General features: G+C 45.0%; 2 protein-coding genes and 1 pseudogene across 3 annotated transcripts in view; all 3 read left to right on the forward strand.

Annotated features, from left to right (window-relative positions):
- LOC120910199 overlaps positions 1-9,277 on the forward strand; it is a 30,883-nt pseudogene extending 21,606 nt beyond the window's left edge.
- The window catches only part of LOC120910546 (zinc finger protein 850-like), a 1,103,195-nt gene that overhangs the window by 296,911 nt on the left and 785,479 nt on the right, over positions 1-20,805 (forward strand).
- LOC120910102 (zinc finger protein 501-like) lies at positions 1,007-20,368 on the forward strand. Of its 2 annotated transcripts, XM_040321968.1 has the most exons (5): positions 1,007-1,042; positions 1,165-1,308; positions 16,328-16,471; positions 16,782-16,923; positions 18,660-20,368. In XM_040321968.1, exons 2-5 carry the CDS (start codon positions 1,237-1,239, stop codon positions 19,736-19,738), a joined length of 1,437 nt encoding a protein of 478 aa, XP_040177902.1. In that variant the 5' UTR covers positions 1,007-1,042; positions 1,165-1,236; the 3' UTR covers positions 19,739-20,368. The 2 variants fall into 2 exon arrangements, with proteins under 2 accessions (XP_040177902.1, XP_040177903.1); XM_040321969.1 differs by lacking the exon at positions 16,328-16,471.

Here is a 20,805-nt window from a genome sequence, read left to right on the forward strand (position 1 = left end):
CATTGTTGGAACTGGCAGCAGAGGAAGTAATAATAATATTAATTTATATAGAAGGACACAAGGATCTCTGCAAGGACGTCATGATGGAGAATCAGCCGCCCCTCACATCACCGGGTAAGAGGAGACTTTATTGTAAAGGAGAGAGCAGTATGGAGGGTCCACCTAGACCCCCTCCATCATCTGATAAACACATAGAAACTATGGGCCAGATTCAGAGAGAACTTACGCTGACGTATCTGTTGATACGCCGCGTAAGTTCTAGGATGCACCGTCGTATCTATGCGCCTAATTCACAGTACAAGATACGCCTGAATTTTGACTTCTACGACCGACGTAAGTCTCCTACGCCGTCGTATCTTGGGTGCATATTTACGCTGGGCGCTTCCATTGATTTACCTGTCGAATATGTAAATGAGCAAGATACGCCGATTCACAAACTTACTTACGCCCGTCGCAGTAATCTATGCCGTTTATGTAAGGCGTACGTCCGGTGTAAGTTTACCCCTCATAAAGCAGGGGTAAGTCATGTTAAGGTATGGACGTCAGAACAGCCGTCGTATTTAACGTCGTTTACGTAAGTCGTACGTGAATGGGGCTGTGCGTAGGTTACGTTCACGTCGAAAGCATTGAGCCGACGTATCTTAGGGAGTATATGCGACGTGATTCTGAGCCAGCGCCGTTCGTACGGCCATTCATTTACATGGGGTCACTGCTCATTTTAATACAACACGCCCACTACCTGCCTACTTTGAATTAGGCGGACTTACGCCGGCCTATTTACGTTACGCTGGCGTAAATATGGGAGCAAGTGCTTTGTGAATCCTCAGCTTGCCTCTCAATGTTACGTCGGCGTAGTGCATATGAGATGCGCTACGCAGGCACAAAGATACACCAATGTACCTGAATCTGGCCCAATGTATTCAGTCAGTGTGTGTTTCCTACAGATGGATCCAGTAATGGGAACCCACCAGAGAGATCTCCCCATCCTCTGTATTCCCGGGATTCCACACAGGAAGGTCACACCATCCCTCACCATCATCAGGTAGGTGGGACTGAGCAATTAGAACTCAAATATGTTGTAGAATTATATGCTTCGAAATAACATTCTTCTATTTAATCTCTTGTTTCCTTTTATAAATCTGTTTTATCATATTTGGGGTTTAGGGTGAAGAACTGAAAGACATCAAAGTTGAGTTTAAAGTAGAAAAAGAAGAGAAGTCCGGGGATCAGCAGTTTATGGTAGAGGGTGATCCTCTGTATTCCCGCAATTCCACACAGGAGGATCACACCATCCCCCACCATCATCAGGTAGATGGGACTGAGAAATTACAACATAAAAGTATTCTAAGCTATGAGATCATATGTTTCTATTAAATCTCTTGCTCTATTTATATATAGAGATGTCCAGAACTATTCGCGAGCGAATAGTTCCCGGTGAACATAGCTTGTTCGCCACAGCAAACTTCGACCCTGTACCTCACAGTCAGCAGACACATTTCAGCCAATCAGCAGCATACCCTCCCTCTCAGACCCTCCCACCCCCTGGACAGCATCCATTTTAGATTCATTCGGAAGCTGCAGTCTTAGTGAGAGGAGGGACAGTGTAGCTGCTGCTGATTTAATAGGGAAAACGATAGCTAGGCCAGTGTATTCAGTGTCCACTCCAGTCCTGAAAGACTCATCTGATCTCTGCTGTAAGGACAGCGTCCTGACAGCACCCCAAAAAGCCCTTTTTAGGGCTGCTTTTTTTTTTTACTCTGTAATCTAATTGCAGTTGCCTGCTAGCGTGTGTGTGTCAGGCTCACAGCGTATACTGTGCCCAGTGCCACCACTCATATATCCGGTGGCACAGTAGATTACATTTAAAAAAAAACAACAATTTTGACTGTAATAGAATAGCAGTTAGTTGTCTGCCAGCGTGTGTGTCAGGCCTACAGCGTCTACACTGCCAACTTCTGCCAGTCCACTCATATCTGGTGTCACAGTAGCTTGCACGCATAGTACAACTAAACCTAATCTTAAAAAAATGACAGTCAGAGGCAGGCCACCCCGCAGGGACCGTTGTGGTGCTGTGATTCCCTTTGGCCCTAGAATAATGCCCAGTGTTCAGAGGCCACGTACCCTGAACTCGAAAAGTTCTGAGGACATAGTTGACTGGCTAACACAGGACACCCAATCTTCTACAGCTTCTGCTCGGAACCTTGACGCACTATCCTCCTCCAGCTCAGCTTCGGGCACATCTCAAGTTACCACTCGCCCGCCTGCCGCTACCACCAACACTAGCACCACAGCTGCTTCACTTGATCTGTCAGAGGAGTTATTTACACATCAGTTGGAAGAAATGAGTGATGCGCAACCATTATTGCCAGAGGATGTAGATAAAAGGGATATGTCTCAGTCAGGCAGCATTACACACATGGATGTATGGTGTGATGATGATGATGTTGTACCCGCTGCAGCTTCTTTTGCTGAGTTGTCAGATACAAGTGAAGCGGTTGATGATGACGATGTGTCCGTGGATGTCACGTGGGTGCCCGCTCGAAGAGAAGAAGAACAGGGGGAAAGTTCAGATGGGGAGACAGAGAGGAGGAGGAGAAGAGTTGGAAGCAGGGGGGTCGTCGCAAGGAGCTAGTGGCACAGTAAGACAGCATGTATCGGCACTCGGAGTCAGCCAGACACGTCCTTTTGCGGAGGTGACAAACCTGGTCAGTCAAACCCAAGGCAACATCATCGACCTCATCCCATATGCGTTTTTTCTGGAGCGTGCCCTGCGAAGAGTGCTGGATCAGGCCGTAGATGAGCATGAAGAGGAAGAGTTGTGGTCTCCATCACCACCAGAAATAGCCTTGTTGTCGTCGATTGCTGGACCTGCAGCAACGCAGAGAGAGGAGTCTGAGGAAGAGGAGGAAGGTGGAAGACCAACCACAGCAGACGACCCAGGCGGCTTGTTGTCACCTTTCAGGGACCCTTGGTGTTGTACGTGGCTGGGTGGAGGAAGAGACATTCAATAACGTCAGTGAGGACAAGGAACGGGACATGGCTAGCTTGGTATCCAACCTTGTGCAAATGGGGAGCTTGCGGTTGTGCGTCTATTTGCGGTGCGTTAAACGAGGAGTTTGGTCTGTCAGAGTTTGGTCTGTCACTGTGAAGCGGGCGTAACCCTTACACTGATCGATACAACAGAGCATACCTGATGTTTTAAAGCACGTTATTCCAAACAATTTAGGAATGTTAGGTGATTTATGCCCTTTATGGATTAAAACCCGACTCTGCGTCAACTACGTAATTTTCCATGGGAGTTTTGCCATGGATCCCCCTCCGGCATGCCACAGTCCAGGTGTTAGTCCCCTTGAAACAACTTTTCCATCACTATTGTGGCCAGAAAAAGTCCATGTGGGTTCTAAAATTCGCCTGCCTATTGAAGTCTATGCCGGTTCGCCCGTTCGTGGACATTTGCGGAAATTTGCATCGCGAACGGAAAATTTTATGTTCGCGACATCTCTATGTATATATTGTTCTTTCATCTTTGGGGTTTAGGGTGAGAGATTTCCCCCTCCTCTGTATTCCTGGGATTCCATACAGGAGGATCACACCATCCCTCACCATCATCGGGTAGGTGGGGCTGGGCATCTAGACCTAAATATATATTCTAAGCCATGAGATGACGTTCTTCTGTGTAGTCTCTTGTTTTACTTCGACATCTGAGGTGCAGCCTTTGTTACCCCCCCCCCCCCCATCCCTGTTTCTAGCTACTTTGAGCGCCCTACATTTCTCACCCCCATTTTTATTTTTTTTAATATACATTCCTTTCCTCTGTGGGTCTTAAGCCCAGACAGGCTACATACTGAATGACGTGCCATTTGTGTCCTTTATATCTGCCTAGAGGTGACTTTAATAGATGTTTTCTATTATTTTTGGTGTAGGGTGAACAACGGATTAATATAAAAGCTGAGGTTAAAGAAGAAGAAGTAGAGACGTATGTGGGGGGTGATCAGCCAATCACTGAAGAGGTTGGGATGATTATGAAAAGTGAACAGGAGGACATTTCTCTATCTTTTGACACAGGTAGGTAACAGACATTGTGGAAAAAACTGGTCAAAGTTGCATTTTACTTCCTATTCCGCGTACACACGACCGTTTTTAATGTCATGGAAAAAAAACAAAGTTTTTCTCAACGTGATTCTTGTCAAGCCTGCCTTGCATACACACGATCGTGAAAAAAAAAAATGCTCGAGCAAAGCGCGGTGACGTACAACACGTACGACGGCACTATAAAGAGGATGTTCCATTCGAATGGCGCCACCCTTTGGGCTTGATTATGCAAATTTCCCTTCTCATAACTTACTTCTGAGCATGCACGTTTTTTTTTCCCATCGTTAAAGCCTACACACGACCATTTTTCATGACGTGAAAAACTTCGAGAAAAAATAGAGCTCGTTCTAAATTTTTAATAAGCATTTTTCACGTCAACAAAAATGCTATGTAGCCTACACACGATCGTTTTTAATGTCCAATTTAAAAAAATGGCATTTTTCTCGTCATGAAAAACGGTTGTGTGTACGCGGCATAAGTATAAGGCTTGTAGTGTAAAAAAATGTTAGATAATTATCAGATCCTCACATCATCCTATAGGCAGGTTCTAAAAGGTTAAATATGTGTTTTCCTATTAAAGGGTTAATGTGTGGTGTGGTAAGAGTTAATACTTGGTGCTGTGATGTTCCTTCCCCTGCATGTGTCACTTCCTGATTCTGAACCGGATCGGACCTCGTGGTCTGTTCCTGTATGGGAGGTGATCAGTGAGGACGCTGTAAAGAGCTGAACTGTGTGGTGGAGTTTCCCCTTAACGGGACCCCTGGATGGGTTCCAAGCAGGGCCGGGACAAGGGGTGGGCTGGAGGTGTGGAGCCCCGGGCACAATGGTTTACTGTAGGGATGGGGGCGCCTTCCTTCTGTTACAAGGCTGACAGGAGTAGTGATAGCGACAGTGATTTAGACAAGGGAGTCTATATGTATGAATAGCTTATACAGCGTTGTCACAGATACTGATACATCAGTGTATTAGGTGTATATATACAGAGTACCGCCTCCTTTAACCCTTTCTTTGGCACTAATATATGATATACGGCTGCAGCAGCAGATGATTTAAGCACTGGCAAGCCGACTGTTGGCTGATCAGGTGGCTGTATAACTTTCACACCACCTCTCTCCCCATGTGCACCCCTGCCATGTTTCACCCCACTTGTGGGTCCAGGACCCCCATGGTGGGTGTCGCCACATAGAGGGGAGTGATTGAATGTTAATTCACTGCTCTCCCTTTCTTAGTAAGAACCTGGAAGCGATGTGGATGACATCAACTTCCGGGTAGGGTTGCCACCTGTCCGGTTTTAACCCGGACAGTCCGGGTTTGGACACGCGTGCCCGGTTTTCAAGCCGCCTGAAACCCGGGCACATATAACAGCAGTTCAACCTGGAGCGGCGCATTCCGAATCCCGCAACCGCCATCAGTGTTACACATATATTACTGACTGTGCACTCCGCCTCAGAGCCAAGCTCAGCGGTGGGCAGCAGGCGTACCTATTCAGCCTGTGATTGGCTGAATAGGACACAAGGGTCTCTCTCTCATACCCCAGTCACCTCCCCCTCTCTCTCCTGCCCCCTCACCCCCTAACCTCCTCCTCATATCCTTTCTCACCTACCTCTTTTCCCCTCTCAGGGGGCAAGGGCCCCATGATTCCTAACAGCGGCCCTGTGAGTGAGTGCACAAGTTCGGATGTGTCCTGCCGACACACTGGGCACAGCGATGCAGCACCTGCCTCTACTTTGTCTTCTCTCCAAGCATCCCCACACAATGGAAGGAAAATGGCACTACAGTAGAGCAACTTTGCTCCATCCCCAAACTCCGGCTCCCACACTTCCTGCCTCGAAACGGCTCTCAGGAAAGGCAGTCTAATGTGGGACTGTAGGGGCAGGGGACACTGATGAGGGGGGGTTCCCTGATCTAATAGAGGTCACTATGGGGGGGGGGGGGGTGCTGATATAAGGGGACCTAATGGAGGGGGTAACACTGACCTGTGTTTTTTTTGAAGGGGGTGACAGTGACCCCTGTGTTATAGGAGGTAACACTGTCCAATAAAGCGTGCCGCATTATTGCTCTCCTTAGTGCACCCAAAAGTGTCCCAGGTCTTTACAATCCTATAGTGTACATTACAAAAAAATTGCCATGCACCGCTAAAGTGTTCGGGGTTTGGCTTGAAGAAAAGGTGGCAACCCTACTTCCGGGTGCGACTGTCACTTTCCCGGGTTGCTGTGGTTGAGGGGAAAAAGCGAATGGAGCGCAATATGTACTTCATTACCTTCAATGGAAGGCAGATAAGACATCACGGGTCAAACAGACCCCTAAAGTCACATTAAAGGGTTAGTTTGCCTAATACAGAAAAACTGCAAAGGTGACCGAACACCGGACCCCCTTCACCCCCCACCCCCGGTCCTCACTGTACTTACCGTCAGCCATCCTCTACTATCAGGACTCTCTCACCACTCCAATGGTCAGGGGATATGAAATACCCCACTGCTCTGTCTTCTCCATACTGAGCTGCCAGGATGGACCCGATGGATTCTGATTGGTCAGCGCCATCACATGTAAAGCGCGGTGTCCAGGAGGGAGGAGGGGGATCTGGTGTTAGTTTAGCTTTACAGTTCTTCTGTAGAGGTGATCTAACCCTTTAATAGTGCAATGGTTTAACAGCTTAGGTTGTCTCCACACTGATGGAGGAGGGATGGTGCCACCCTAGGACACCAGCATTGTAAATCTGGTGACTGTTAGACCAAAGTGACTTTTTTTCTTGCTTGGAGTCCATATATGATCTGCTAACTCTTCATCATATAAAATCCAGCCAATCCGATGTAGTAACAATCCAATAACGCGTTTTGGATAATGAAGCCTCAGTCATAACTATTTGTTATTCTAGAATTAGCAGATCATATATGGACTCGGTGTGAAGACTTTTCTGATTGATTTTGGAGGGAGAACAGGAGCCCAGCTGTGAGATCGGCATTTCCACTTATTCCACCGACGGGGGGGGAGGAGCTAAAACTCCAGTTATTTGTCATCTACTGAGATTTTTTATATATTTTTTTCCTTCTTTCCAACAGATGGATGTGATGTGAGGAATTCCTTGGAGAGACATCTTCTATTATCTGCTGATTGTAAGTCAGAAGATAATGTCATCACACAGGATCCTCCAGGAGGAAATCCAAATACACAAAATATACATCACAGACCTTCCTGTCCGGAGACATCAATGTATCCCTCTGATCAGGGGGAATCTTCTCATCAATCACATACTATGATTGTAAATATCCATGCAAGATCTCACACTGCAGATAGATCAACAGATCCTTCTAATCCCGAGGAATCTTCTTCACCCCATGAAGGAGATCACCGAGGTGACCATCTATTCTCATGTTCAGAGTGCGGGAAATCTTTCACTCAGAAGGGAACACTTACTAGACACCAGAAAATTCACACAGGAGAACGTCCTTATTCATGTTCAGAGTGCGGGAAATCTTTCCATAAGAAATCTAATCTTGTTAGACATCAGAGAAATCACACGGGTGAGCGTCCTTTCCCTTGTTCAGAGTGCGGGAAATCTTTCACTCATAAAGCAGTCCTTGTTAAACATCTTAGAATTCACACAGGTGAGCGTCCTTATTCATGTTCAGAGTGCGGGAAATCTTTCACTAAGAAAGAAAACCTTATTGAGCACCAGAGAATTCACACAGGAGAACGTCCTTATTCATGTTCAGAGTGCGGGAAATCTTTCACTTGGAAAGGAAAACTTATTCAGCACCAGAGAGTTCACACAGGGGAGCGTCCTTTCAATTGTTCAGAGTGCGGGAAATCTTTCACTAAGAAAGAAAATCTTATTGAGCACCAGAGAATTCACACAGGTGAGCGTCCTTATTCATGTTCAGAGTGCGGGAAATCTTTCACTGTCAAAGCAGCCCTTGTTACACATCGGAGAATTCACACAGGTGAATGCTTTTATTCATGTTCAGAGTGCGGGAAATCTTTCACTCATCAAGGAACTTTTATTAGACATCAGAGAATTCACACGGGTGAGCGTCCTTATTCATGTTCAGAGTGCGGGAAATGTTTCACTCTGAAAGGAACTCTTTTTCAGCACCAGAGCGTTCACACAGGCGAGCGTCCTTTCCCTTGTTCAGTGTGCGGGAAATCTTTCACTCAAAAAGTAGACCTTGTTAAACATCTTAGAATTCACACAGGCGAGCGTCCTTATTCATGTTCAGAGTGCGGGAAATCTTTCACTGTCAAAGCAGCCCTTGTTAAACATCTTAGAATTCACACAGGTGAGCGTCCTTGTTCATGTTCAGAGTGCGGGAAATCTTTCACTCGAAAAGGAAAATGTAATCAGCACAAGAGAGTTCACATAGGTGAGCGTCCTTTCCCTTGTTCAGAGTGCGGGAAATCTTTCACTCAGAAAGGAAATCTTATTCAGCACCAGAGAATTCACATGAGTGAGCGTCCTTTCCCTTGTTCAGAGTGCGGGAAATCTTTCACTGTCAAAACAGCCCTTGTTACACATCAGAGAATTCACACAGGTGAGCGTTCTTGTTCATGTTCAGAGTGCGGGAAATCTTTCACTCAGAAAGGAACACTTACTAGACACCAGAAAATTCACACAGGTGAGCGTCCTTATTTATGTTCAGAGTGCGGGAAATCTTTCACTCTGAAAGAAGCTCTTATTGTACATCTGAAAACTCACAAAGGGGAGCATCCTTATATATGTTCAAAGTGCGGGAAATCTTTCACTCAGAAAGGAACACTTACTAGACACCAGAGAATTCACACAGGTGAGCGTCCTTAGTCATGTTCAGAGTACGGGAAATCTTTCACTCTGAAAGAAGCACTTATACATCTGAAAACTCACACAGGGGAGCATTGTTATATATGTCAAAGTGCGGGAAATATTTCACTCAGAAAAAAAAACTTATTCGGCACCAGAGTGTTCACACAGGTGAGCGTCCTTTCCCTTGTTCACAGTGCAGGAAATCTTTCACTCAGAAAGGAATCCTTGTTAAACATCTTAGAATTCATACAGGTGAGCATCCTTATTCATGTTCAGAGAGCGGGAAATCTTTCACTCGAAAAGCAGATCTTGTTACACATCAGATAATTCACACAGTTGAGCATCCTAATGCTGGCCATACACTCTACGAAAAATCGTCCGAACAAACTTTCGAAAAACGAACGTTCGGCCATGAGCGCAAACGATATTGCCATCATGTAATGATCGATAAATCGTTCAGTGGACACAAAAAAAAAAATTGGTTTGTTTTCTTTTACATATACCTAGTGCAGAAAGTTCGGACGGGAAACACATTAACCTTTCGATTTATCCTTCGTTCGGCAGAAACTTTCCAAACTTGTCCTTCATTTTTTCGGCTCGAAAATGTCCCAACGATTATCGATTTTGTGCCCATTAACTGTTCGAAAAACGACCGAACTGCCTTAACGACCGAATTTCGGCCGATTTTTCATACAGTGTATGGCCAGCATTATTCATGTTCAGAGGGCGGGACATCTTTCACTCGGAAAGGAAATCTCATTCAGCACCAGAGTATTCACACAGGTGAGCGTCCTTTTCCTTGTTCAGAGTGCGGGAAATCTTTCACTGTCCAATCAGCCCTTGTTAAATATTTTAGAATTCACATTGGCGAGCGTCTGATTACCGGTTTTGGCTTCCGAACCCTGGCTTATGTTTTGACTATGTTCCTGATCTGTACTATTTTTTTTTTTCTATTACATTAAAGGTGTGATTTTTTTTTTTACTGCATTTTCTGTCTCAGTCTGATTCCTGGTTCCTGACACCCTTGTTGTAATCCACTCAGATATTGTCATAGAAGATTCAACATTATCCGTGGCTGTCATCTTAAACATGGTCCACTGCACTGCTTCACACCGGAGCCATTTCCCACCCTCCCAGCCTGATGGATCACTGCCTTCTGTACAACCCCACTGTCTGTCCAACCAGTAAGCAGTTTGTCTCTTGTTGAGGGCAAACAACATCAACATGGGGACAAGGTGCTTTGGGGGGACCCTTCCCACGTTGAGGGCAAATGGCCTGGTATGGTTCAGGAGGGGGGAGGCGCTCGCTCATCAACCTCCCCTTTCTTGGCCTGCCAGGCTGCTTTCTCAGATAAGGGTCTGGTATAGATTTTGGTAGGGGAACCCCCCGCCATTTAAAAAAAATGGTGCCGGGTTCCCCTTAAAATCCATACCAGACTTAAAGGTCCTGGTATGGATTTTGGAGGGGACCCCTGCGCCATATTTTTTTTACATTTTGACGTGTAGTTCCCCTTAACCACTACAATACACTGTGTTATATATACTAGATTGCCTGAATATAAAGTCTGCACTGAATATCTAGTCTACACTAAATGCAGAGTATATATATTGTCCTGGAAATTCCACTATACGCTGTGCGTAATCCATGTCTCCTAATAAATCGCCCTTTTAGTCTTTTGGTATAATGCATCTGTGTACAAACCTGTTTCTCGTATATTTCCAAGTAAACAGACATGACCACCATCCTCTCATCCTTAGCTCCACAGGCAGACTTGCTAATAATGGGAGAAATCTTTATTTATATAACAATACTAGCTGAATACCCGGCGTTGCCCAGTCTTCCTATCTTAACCTTTTGGGGAGGAAAATCATAGTAATATAAATATACCCATCTTTTATATAAGGGTGTAGGTAAGGGTTAATTTAACTGTCATATATTTTTATTTGGCATATAAGTAATATGTGTACCAGGTATTATTGAAATATCTCTAGGCGTACAGAAGTTATGTGGAAACATACATTTCCCATTGATTTGCATGGGACTTTAAACAAAAACCCTGACCCTCACAAATGGGGGTAGTTAAGGGATAAATTAACGATCCTATACTTTAAGTGGACATCTAAGTAACATGTGACCAAGTGTTATCGAAATATCTACAGCCGTTATGAAGTAACATGTATTTCCCATAGAGTTGAATGGGACTTTAAAGGAAAACCCCGACCATGGCAAATGGGGGTGGGTAAGGGTTAAACCACCTATCCTATGTTTGTTGCTGACATATAAGTAACATGTGTGCCAAGTTTCATGTTAATATCTTTAGCCGTTTGGACGTGATGCTGGAACATACATACATACATACACACACACACACACGTTGAGTTTTATATATATAGATAACTTGTTAGCCTCACAATTGGCCAATCACGCACAGGCATTCCTTCAAACAGGAGAAGTTATACAAATCTCAACCAATGAACAATGACTAGGGAAATCTATGGCAGGGGCAGTGTGTACGATTTCCCGCCCCCTGTACCTGTAAGCTATGCTCTCCAGTAAGACAAAGTAAGTTGCATGACTGGCCTTGAAATCATGGATGCTGTCACCGACCATAACACACTCAAAGACTGCTGTATTCACCATTGGTGTGAATCCTTATTCTTCTTTGTTCACAGAACAACGCATACCCAGATTATACTACCATTCCTGAGGATGGGAGATTATCTGCAGGAACACGTCATAGACTTCCTACGTGTTGATCAGACACACAAGCGTACATCCCCCCCATAACCGATAATGTCTTTGCAGAGTGAACACAAACCCCCAGACGATCGTCTGTGCATTGCACTGCAAACACTTCTCTGCATCCTCAAGAAGCTTTCCACTACCAAAACGGGTCTCAACCAGCATCAGTCTGCCCCTGTCCGCTCCAGGAGAACTAACACTGGGAGACACTGTGACAATACATATTAAACACATCTTAATAAAATTTCTAAAACGATATATATATATATATATACAGTATCACTCAAAAGTGAGTACACCCCTCACATTTTTGTAAATATTTTATCATACCTTTTAATGTGATATCACTGAAGAAATGACACTTTGCTAAAATGTAAAGTAGTGAGTGAGTAACTTGTGTAGCGCTACAAATGCGAACTAAATCGCCTCAAGGCACTTTTTGCATCCAGTGCTGTCCTGTGTCTTCAGGAGAGGTGGGTCTTAAGTTTTTTTCTGAAGGCCTGTTGGTTTTCTTCCATGCAGATGTCCGTGGGTAGAGCGTTCCATAGCTGTGGTCCTTGGACTGCAAATCTTCATTCTCCTTTAGATTTGTAGCGGGTCTTGGGCATGTGGCGAAGGTTTTGGTTAGTTGACCGGAGGGCGCAACTAGGGGTGTAGTGTTTTATTTTCTCGCATAGGTATTGAGGAGTATTTCCTTGTGTGCATTTGTGAGTGAGGCAGAGGGTCTTGAATGTAACCCGATCCTTCGCGCTTAGCCAATGGAGGGTCCTCACGTACAGGGTGATTGATTCCCAGTTTTTTTTCCCCGTTACCAGTCTGGCTGCTGTGTTCTGGATGACTTGTAGATGCAAAATTTGGTATTTGGGGAGTCCGAGGTAGAGGGAGTTTGCGTAGTTGGGAATTGATGATTGTTCCAACAACTACTGCTGTGTCCTCTTCCGGGATGAAGGGGATGAGTTTACACAGCAGGCGGAGAAGGTAGTGAGATCCGTTGACTACTGATCCTATTTGTGCGTCCATAGTCATGTCTGAGTCAAAGATGACTCCAAGGCTTTTGACTTTGGAGCTTGGGGTGATGATTTGCCCAAGGATGGTGGGTGGTGTGCATGTTGTCCTAGAGTTTTTCTTTCGGTTTGCGTGGCGAAAGAAAAGTTCTGTTTTGGATCCATCAAGTTTGAGGGAGCTCTCCGTCATCCAATTATCGATCAATAAGAGGCAATTTTCTAGTGCGTGTTATTGGTCCTTTTTGTCGGTGATGCAAAGGTAAAGTTGAGTGTCATCAGCGTAGGAGTGATAGAGCAGATCCTGTTTGCTGATGATTTTGAGGAGTGGGCAGAGGTAGATGTTGAAGAGCACGTAATTGTACGTGCTTCCGAAGTGAAAGCTCCTAGTTTCACTGTCTGGGATCAATTCTCTAGGAAGGATGCGAACCAGGGTAGATCAGAGTCTGCGACTCTGTCTACTTCTGTGAGACAAGAGAGCAGAGTTTTGTGGTCTACTGTGTCGAAAGCTGTGCCGAGGTCCAGCAGCACCAGGAGACATGATTCTTCGTCTTCTGCTGCTTCGAGGGCGTCATCCCATATTTTGAGAAGTGCAGTTTCTGTCCCGTGGCCTGGGCGGAAACCAGATTGTTGTGGGTCCAGTTTGTAGGTGTCCAAATGGAGTTGTAGCTGTTGTACTACTGCTTTCTCAATGATCTTAGAGATGGCGTTAAGGCTTGTTACTGGTCTGCGTTAGTTTGGGTCTTTGGGGTCGAGGTTGGGTTTCTTTAGGAGGGGTTAGCCTTGCTTGAGGGAGATCAGAACAATACCTTCTTTGAATGATTGATTTATGTGGTGTGTTATGGTAGGTGCTAAGATGTCGATACATTCTTGTACAACTGGTATAACAGTGTAAATTTGCTGTCCCCTCAAAATAAATCAACACATAGCCATTAATGTCTAAACTGCTGGCAACAAAAGTGAGTACACCCCTAAGTGAAAATGTCAAAATTATGCCCAAATTGTCAATATTTTGTGTGGCCACCATTATTTTGCCAGCAATGTCTTAACCCTCTTGGACATGGAGTTTACCAGAGCTTCACAGGTTGCTACTGGAGTCCTCTTCCACTCCTCCATGACAACATCACAGAGCTGGTGGGTGTTAGAGGCCTTGCGCTCCTCCACCTTCTGTTTGAGGATGCCTTACAAATGCTCAGTAGGGTTTAGGACATGCTTGGTCAGTCCATCACCTTTACCCTCAGCTTCTTTAGCAAGGCAGTGGTCATCTTGGAGGTGTGTTTGGGGTCTTTATCATGTTGGAATACTGCTTGGAATACTGCTTTGCGGCCCAGTCTATGAAGGTAGGGGATCATGCTCTGCTTCAGTATGTCACAGTACATGTTGGCATTCATGTTTCCCTCAATGAACTGTAGCTCACCGGTGTCGGCAGGACTCATGCAGCCCCAGACCATGACACTCCCACCATCATGCTTGACTGTAGGCACACCTCCCAACATTTTGAGATGGGAATGAGGAACACCTACTAACAAACATATGCAGGCATAGGACACACCCTCTGCCACACCCCCTTAAAGGAGAATTAACCAAAAAAAAGGTTAAATAAATCCACAAGGACTTTTTGTACCACTACTATTCCTTTATATTGGCTTTTAAAATGTACACATGCAGCAATTTAGAATTTGGATGAAAGGTTTAGCAAAGGTGTTTACCCTTTGAAAGATAAAAAGTGCATTTTATATACTAATGTAGCGCCCCCTTACTTTCAGTATGGGCACTACGCTAAAGTTAGTGGGGAATAGGAGAGTTATTTTGCTCCCATTCACAATTTGCTAAATTTGGGCTGCTGTCATTCCTGAAATGTCCCGTGGGTCAGTCTGCGCTCCAGGGGTGTCGATTCCACTGAGAGACACTTTTCCCCAGCAGCCAATTAGAGGAGTTTTCCCTCACGGGGCATGCTGGGGGAGAGTATATCTGTGGCAGACGCCATCTTTTGTGGTTCTTCTTCACGGGTTCCAGGTGCGGCACCCACCTTTAGGGTGCGCCCATCCAACGGACCCCGGCGATGGCCTACCAGGCCGGGGTCGCAAGCTACGTGGAGCTCCATGTTGCTGAAAGGGGCCCCAGTGATTTACTGGGTCCCCAGCTCTATTGAGGAGATCCCAAGCTGGATGCCATTCGATGGGGGATTGGCTTGAGGAGAACCCAGAGGCAGGTTGTCCAACAGGGCTTGAACGAACCATCGGGGATCTGGTGACCGGGACATTGACAGGTACACTTCAACTGTCACCTGGTGACCCCAACTTAATTTACTGGGAGGATTTGCTCAGCTCATCCAAGTACTAGGCCTGTGGCAGAGGTCCCTAGAGCCGGGTCTGTGGCAGAGGCCTGTTCCTCCCAGCAACCTAAAGTGACACTTCGGCTGCCAGGCTCGTGGCAGGAGTCTGTCTGGAGGCACTAAACCCACTCTGGCTGGAGTGGCGACGAACTGTATCTACTACTACTGTGCTACTGAGAGCAGGATTGCTCTTTCCATATCCAGGCCTGATACTGCAATGTTCTCTATCGCTTCATCAACCTTTTCTCCCTACCTCATGTTGATGTTGGCTATGTTGGGCCGAGAATAAAGCATTCAAAAACCTTCATCTAATGACTGGACATTCGCTCACTACTCTACTCATCAACTACACCCCTAGACAACAGTAAGAGGTAAGTTAATATGCCGATCCCAACAACAATCAGCGGCTCCTGAGGGGGTAGCGCTACACTAAATAGATCAGACCAAAATGAAGGACAAATAAGAGGGACAGAGGGACATTGCTCCAATCGGGGACAGTCCCTCAAAATCAGGAACAGTTGGGAGCTATGCTGTAGGCAAAGACACACTTTGTACTCCTCACCTGGTAGCATCCATCCAGAGCCTCTGGTTTATAGAACAGATACATCCTAAATATAGAGCGATTTATCCAACTGTCCATCCAGAGCCTCTGAATTATAAACCAGATACATTGTGAATATTGAGCAATTTATCCAACTATGCATCTGGAGTTGCTGGATTGTAGAACAGACACATAATAAATATAGAGATGGAGATCTTTTCCTATTATGGAGACAAGAGGAGTGTGATTGTACAGACACAGGAAGTGAAAAAACAGCTGGAGAGGAAGTGATGTCAGGTGCAGACAGGAAGTGATAGATGAACAGGAAGTGATGTAGGGGTTAAAAAGTACGTCCTGTGTGGGAGGTGGGTTGTGAGGAAGTAAAGAGAAAACATTGTAGGAACTGGCACCAGAGGAAGTAATAATATTAATTTATTAAAAAGGACACAAGGATCTCTACAAGGAGGTCATGATGGACAATCAGCCGCCCCTCACATCACCGGGTAAGAGGAGACTATATTGTAAAGGAGAGAGCAGTACGGAGGCTCCACCTAGATCCCCTATCATCTGATAAACACATAGAAACAATGTATTCAGTCAGTGTGTGTGTTTCCTACAGATGGATCCAGTAATGGGAACCCACCAGAGAGATGTCCCCGTCCTCTTTATTCCCAGGATTCCACACAGGAGGATCCCTCCATCCCTCACCATCATCAGGTAGGTGGGACTGAACAATTTGAACTCAAATACATTGTAGAATTCTACACTTCGAAATATCATTCTTCTATTTAATCCCTTGTTTCCTTTTATAAATCCGTTTTATCATATTTGGGGTTTAGGGTGAAGAACTGAAAGACATCAAAGTTGAGGTTAAAGTAGAAAAACAAGAGGAGTCCGGAGATCAGCAGTCTATGGAGGAGGGAGATCCTCTGTATTCCCGGGATTCCACACAGGAGGATCACACCATCCCTCACCATCATCAGGTAGGTGGGACTGGGCATCTAGACCTAAATATATATTCTAAGCCATGAGATGACGTTCTTCTGTGTAGTCTCTTGATTTTCTTTGACAGCTGAAGTGCAGCCTTTGTTACCCCCCATCCCCGTTTCTAGCTTTTTTTATATATATATATACATTCCTTTCCTCTGTGGGTCTTAAGCCCAGACACATCGCGGGTCCTCTTCATCCTTGTGTTCTTCCAAAGGAGGGTACATACTGAATGACGTGTCATTTGTGTCCTTTATGTCTACCTTGAGGTGACTTTAATTGATGTTTTCTATTATTTTGGTGCAGGGTGAAGAACGGATTAATATAAAAGCTGAGGTTAAAGAAGAAGAAGTAGAGACGTATGTGGGGGGTGATCAGCCAATCACGGAGGAGGTTGGGATGATTATGAAAAGTGAACAGGAGGACATTTCTCTACCTTGTGACACAGGTAGGTAACAGACATTGTGTAAAAAAACTGGTCAAAGTTGAATGTTACTTCTTATGCCGCGTACACACGACTGTTTTTAATGTCATGGAAAAAAACAATGAATGGCGCCACCCTTTGGGCTTGATTATTCAGATTTACTTCTCATAACTTGCTTCTGAGCATGCACGTTTTTTCCCCGTCGTTAAAGCCTACACACGACCATTTTTCACGACTTGAAAAACGACGACGTGAAAAACTTTGAGAAAAAATAGAGCATGTTCTAAATTTTTAATGACCATTTTTCACGTTGAGAAAAATACTCTGAAGCCCACACACAATCGTTTTTAATGACCAATTTTAAAAAAATTTAATTTTTCTCGTCATGAAAAACGGTTGTGTGTACGCGGCATAAGTATAAGGATTGTAGTGTAAAAAAATGTTAGATAATTATCAGATCTTCACATCATCCTATAGGCAGGTTCTAAAAGGTTAAATATGTGTTTGCCTACTAAAGGGTTAATGTGTGGTGTGGTAAGAGTTACCACTTGGTGCTGTGATGTTCCTTCCCCTGCAGCGTCAAGGGCTGCATGGGGGGAGACGCTGCATGGGGGGTGACAATGGCTGGATGGGGGGTGACAATGGCTGGATGGGGGGGTGACAATGGCTGCATGGGGGGAGACGCTGCATGGGGGGTGACAATGGCTGCATGGGGGGTGACAATGGCTGCATGGGGGGTGACAATGGCTGCATGGGGGGTGACAATGGCTGCATGGGGGGTGACAATGGCTGAATGGGGGGAGACAATGGCTGCATGGGGGAGACGCTGGATGGGGGGTGACAATGGCTGCATGGGGGGTGACAATGGCTGCATGGGGGGTGACAATGGCTGCATGGGGGAATACATTGCTGGATGGGGGGTGACAATGGCTGGATGGGGGGTGACAATGGCTGGATGGGGGGAGACAATGGCTGCATGGGGGGAGACAATGGCTGCATGGGGGGAGACAATGGCTGCATATGTGGGGGGACATCGCTGGATTTGGGGGCACATTTAAAAAAAAGTATCGGTATTCGGTATCGGCGACTACTTGAAAAAAAGTATCGGTACTCGTACTCGGTCCTAAAAAAGTGGTATCGGGACAACCCTAGTCAGCACCATCACATGTAAAGCGGGGTCCAGGAGGGTGGGGGGGATCTGGTGTTAGTTCAGCTTTACAGTTCTTCTGTGATCTAACCCTTTAATAAACCATTGCACTAACAGCTTAGGTTGTCTCCACACTGATGGAGGAGGGATGGTGCCACCCTAGGACACCAGCATTGTAAATCTTGGAGGAAGGTTTTTTCTCCATATTTTGATATTACAGTTGTACCCAGTTCCATGCCAGAGCTCTGTGAAAGTGGTGACTGTTAGACCAACGTGACTTTTTTTTTCTTGCTGACTCAGCTTGGAGTCCATATATGATCTGCAAACTCTTCATCATATAAAATCCAGCCAATCCGGTGTAGTAACAATCCACTAACGCGTTTTGGATAATGAAGCCTCAGTCATAACTATTTATTATTCTAGAATTAGCAGATCATATATGGACTCGGTGTGAAGACTTTTCTGATTGATTTTGGAGGGAGAACAGGAGCCCAGCTGTGAGATCGGCATTTCCATTTATTCCACCGACGGGGGGGGAGGAGCTAAAACTCCAGTTATTTGTCATCTACTAAGATTTTTTATATGTTTTTTTTTGTTTCCTTCTTTCCAACAGATGGATGTGATGTGAGGAATTCCTCGGAGAGACATCTTCTATTATCTGCTGATTGTAAGTCAGAAGATAATGTCATCACACAGGATCCTCCAGGAGGAAATCCAAATACACAAAATATACATCACAGACCTTCCTGTCCGGAGACATCAATGGATCCCTCTGATCAGGGGGAATCTTCTCATCAATCACATACTATGATTGTAAATATCCATGTAAGATCTCACACTGCAGATAGATCAACAGATACTTCTAATCCCGAGGAATCTTCCTCACCCCATGAAGGGGATCACCGAGGTGACGATCTATTCCCATGTTCAGAGTGCGGGAAATCTTTCACTAAGAAGGGAGAACTTACTAGACACCTGAGAATTCACACAGGTGAGCGTCCTTATTCATGTTCAGAGTGCGGAAAATCTTTCACTCGGAAAGGACACCTTGCGTATCACCAGAGAATTCACACGGGTGAGCGTCCTTTCTCTTGTTCAGAGTGCGGGAAATCTTTCAATCAAAAAACACATCTTGTTACACATCAGAGAATTCACACAGGTGAGCGTCCTTATTCATGTTCAGAGTGCGGGAAATGTTTCACTCAGAAGGGAGAGCTTGCTGAACACCAGAGAATTCACACGAGTGAACGACCTTATTCATGTTCGGAGTGTGGGAAATCATTCACTAAGAAGGGAGCACTTACTAGACACCAGAGAATTCACACAAGTGAGCGTCCTTTCCCTTGTTCAGAGTGCGGGAAATTTTTTACTCAAAAAGCACATCTTGTTACACATCAGAGAATTCACACAGGTGAGCGTCCTTATTCATGTTCAGAGTGCGGGAAATGTTTCACTCAGAAGGGAGAGCTTGCTGAACACCAGAGAATTCACACGAGTGAACGACCTTATTCATGTTCGGAGTGTGGGAAATCTTTCACTAAGAAGGGAGCACTTACTAGACACCAGAAAATTCACACAGGAGAACGTCCACATTCATGTTCAGAGTGCGGGAAATCTTTCACTCGGAAAGGAGCACTTGATGAACACCAGAGAATTCACACGAGGGAGCGTCCTTTCCCTTGTTCAGAGTGAGAGAAACTTTCACTCAAAAAGCACATCTTGTTACACATCAGAGAATTCACACAGGTGAGCGTCTTTATTCATGTTCAGAGTGCGGGAAATCTGTCACTGGCAAAAGAGACCTTGTTAATCATCTTAGAATTCATACAGGCGAGAGTCCTTATTCATGTTTAGAGTGCGGGAAATCTTTCGCTGAAAAAGGAACCCTTGTTGGACATAAAATAAGAATTCACACCAGCGAGCGTCCTTATTCATGTTCAGTGCGAGAAATCTTTCAATGATAAAGGAGTCCTTGTTTAAACATCAGAGAATTCACACAGGTGAGCATCCTTACTCATATTCAGAGTGCGGGAAATCTTTCACTGAAAGAAGCACTTATTGTACATCTGAAAACACACACAGGGGAGCATCCTTATATATGTTCAAAGTGCGGGAAATATTTCCCTCAGAAAAAAAAACTTATTCGGCACCAGAGTGTTCACACAGGTGAGCGTCCTTTCCCTTGTTCACAGTGCGGGAAATCTTTCACTACGAAAGGAATCCTTGTTAAACATCTTAGAATTCATACAGGTGAGCGTCCTTATTCATGTTCAGAGTGCGGGAAATCTTTCACTCGAAAAGCAGATCTTGTTACACATCAGAGAATTCACACAGGGGAGCATCCTAATGCTGGCCATACACTCTATGAAAAATCGTCCGAACAAACTTTCGAAAAACGGCCATGAGCGCAAACGATATTGCCATCATGTAATGATCGATAAATCGTTCAGTGGACATAAAAAAAAAATTGGTTTGTTTTCTTTTACATATACCTAGTGCAGAAAGTTCGGACGGGAAACACATTAACCTTTCGATTTATCCTTCGTTCGGCAGAAAATTTCCAAACTTGTCCTTCATTTTTTCGGCTCAAAAATGTCCCAACAATTATCGATTTTGTGCCCATTAACTGTTCGAAAAACGACCGAACTGCCTTAACGACCAAATTTCGGCCGATTTTTTCATACAGTGTATGGCCAGCATTATTTATGTTCAGAGTGCGGGAAATCTTTCACTCGGAAAGGAAATCTCATTCAGCAACA

This window comes from Rana temporaria, chromosome 8 (assembly GCF_905171775.1).
Source record: "Rana temporaria chromosome 8, aRanTem1.1, whole genome shotgun sequence".
Taxonomy (NCBI): Eukaryota; Metazoa; Chordata; class Amphibia; order Anura; family Ranidae; genus Rana; species Rana temporaria.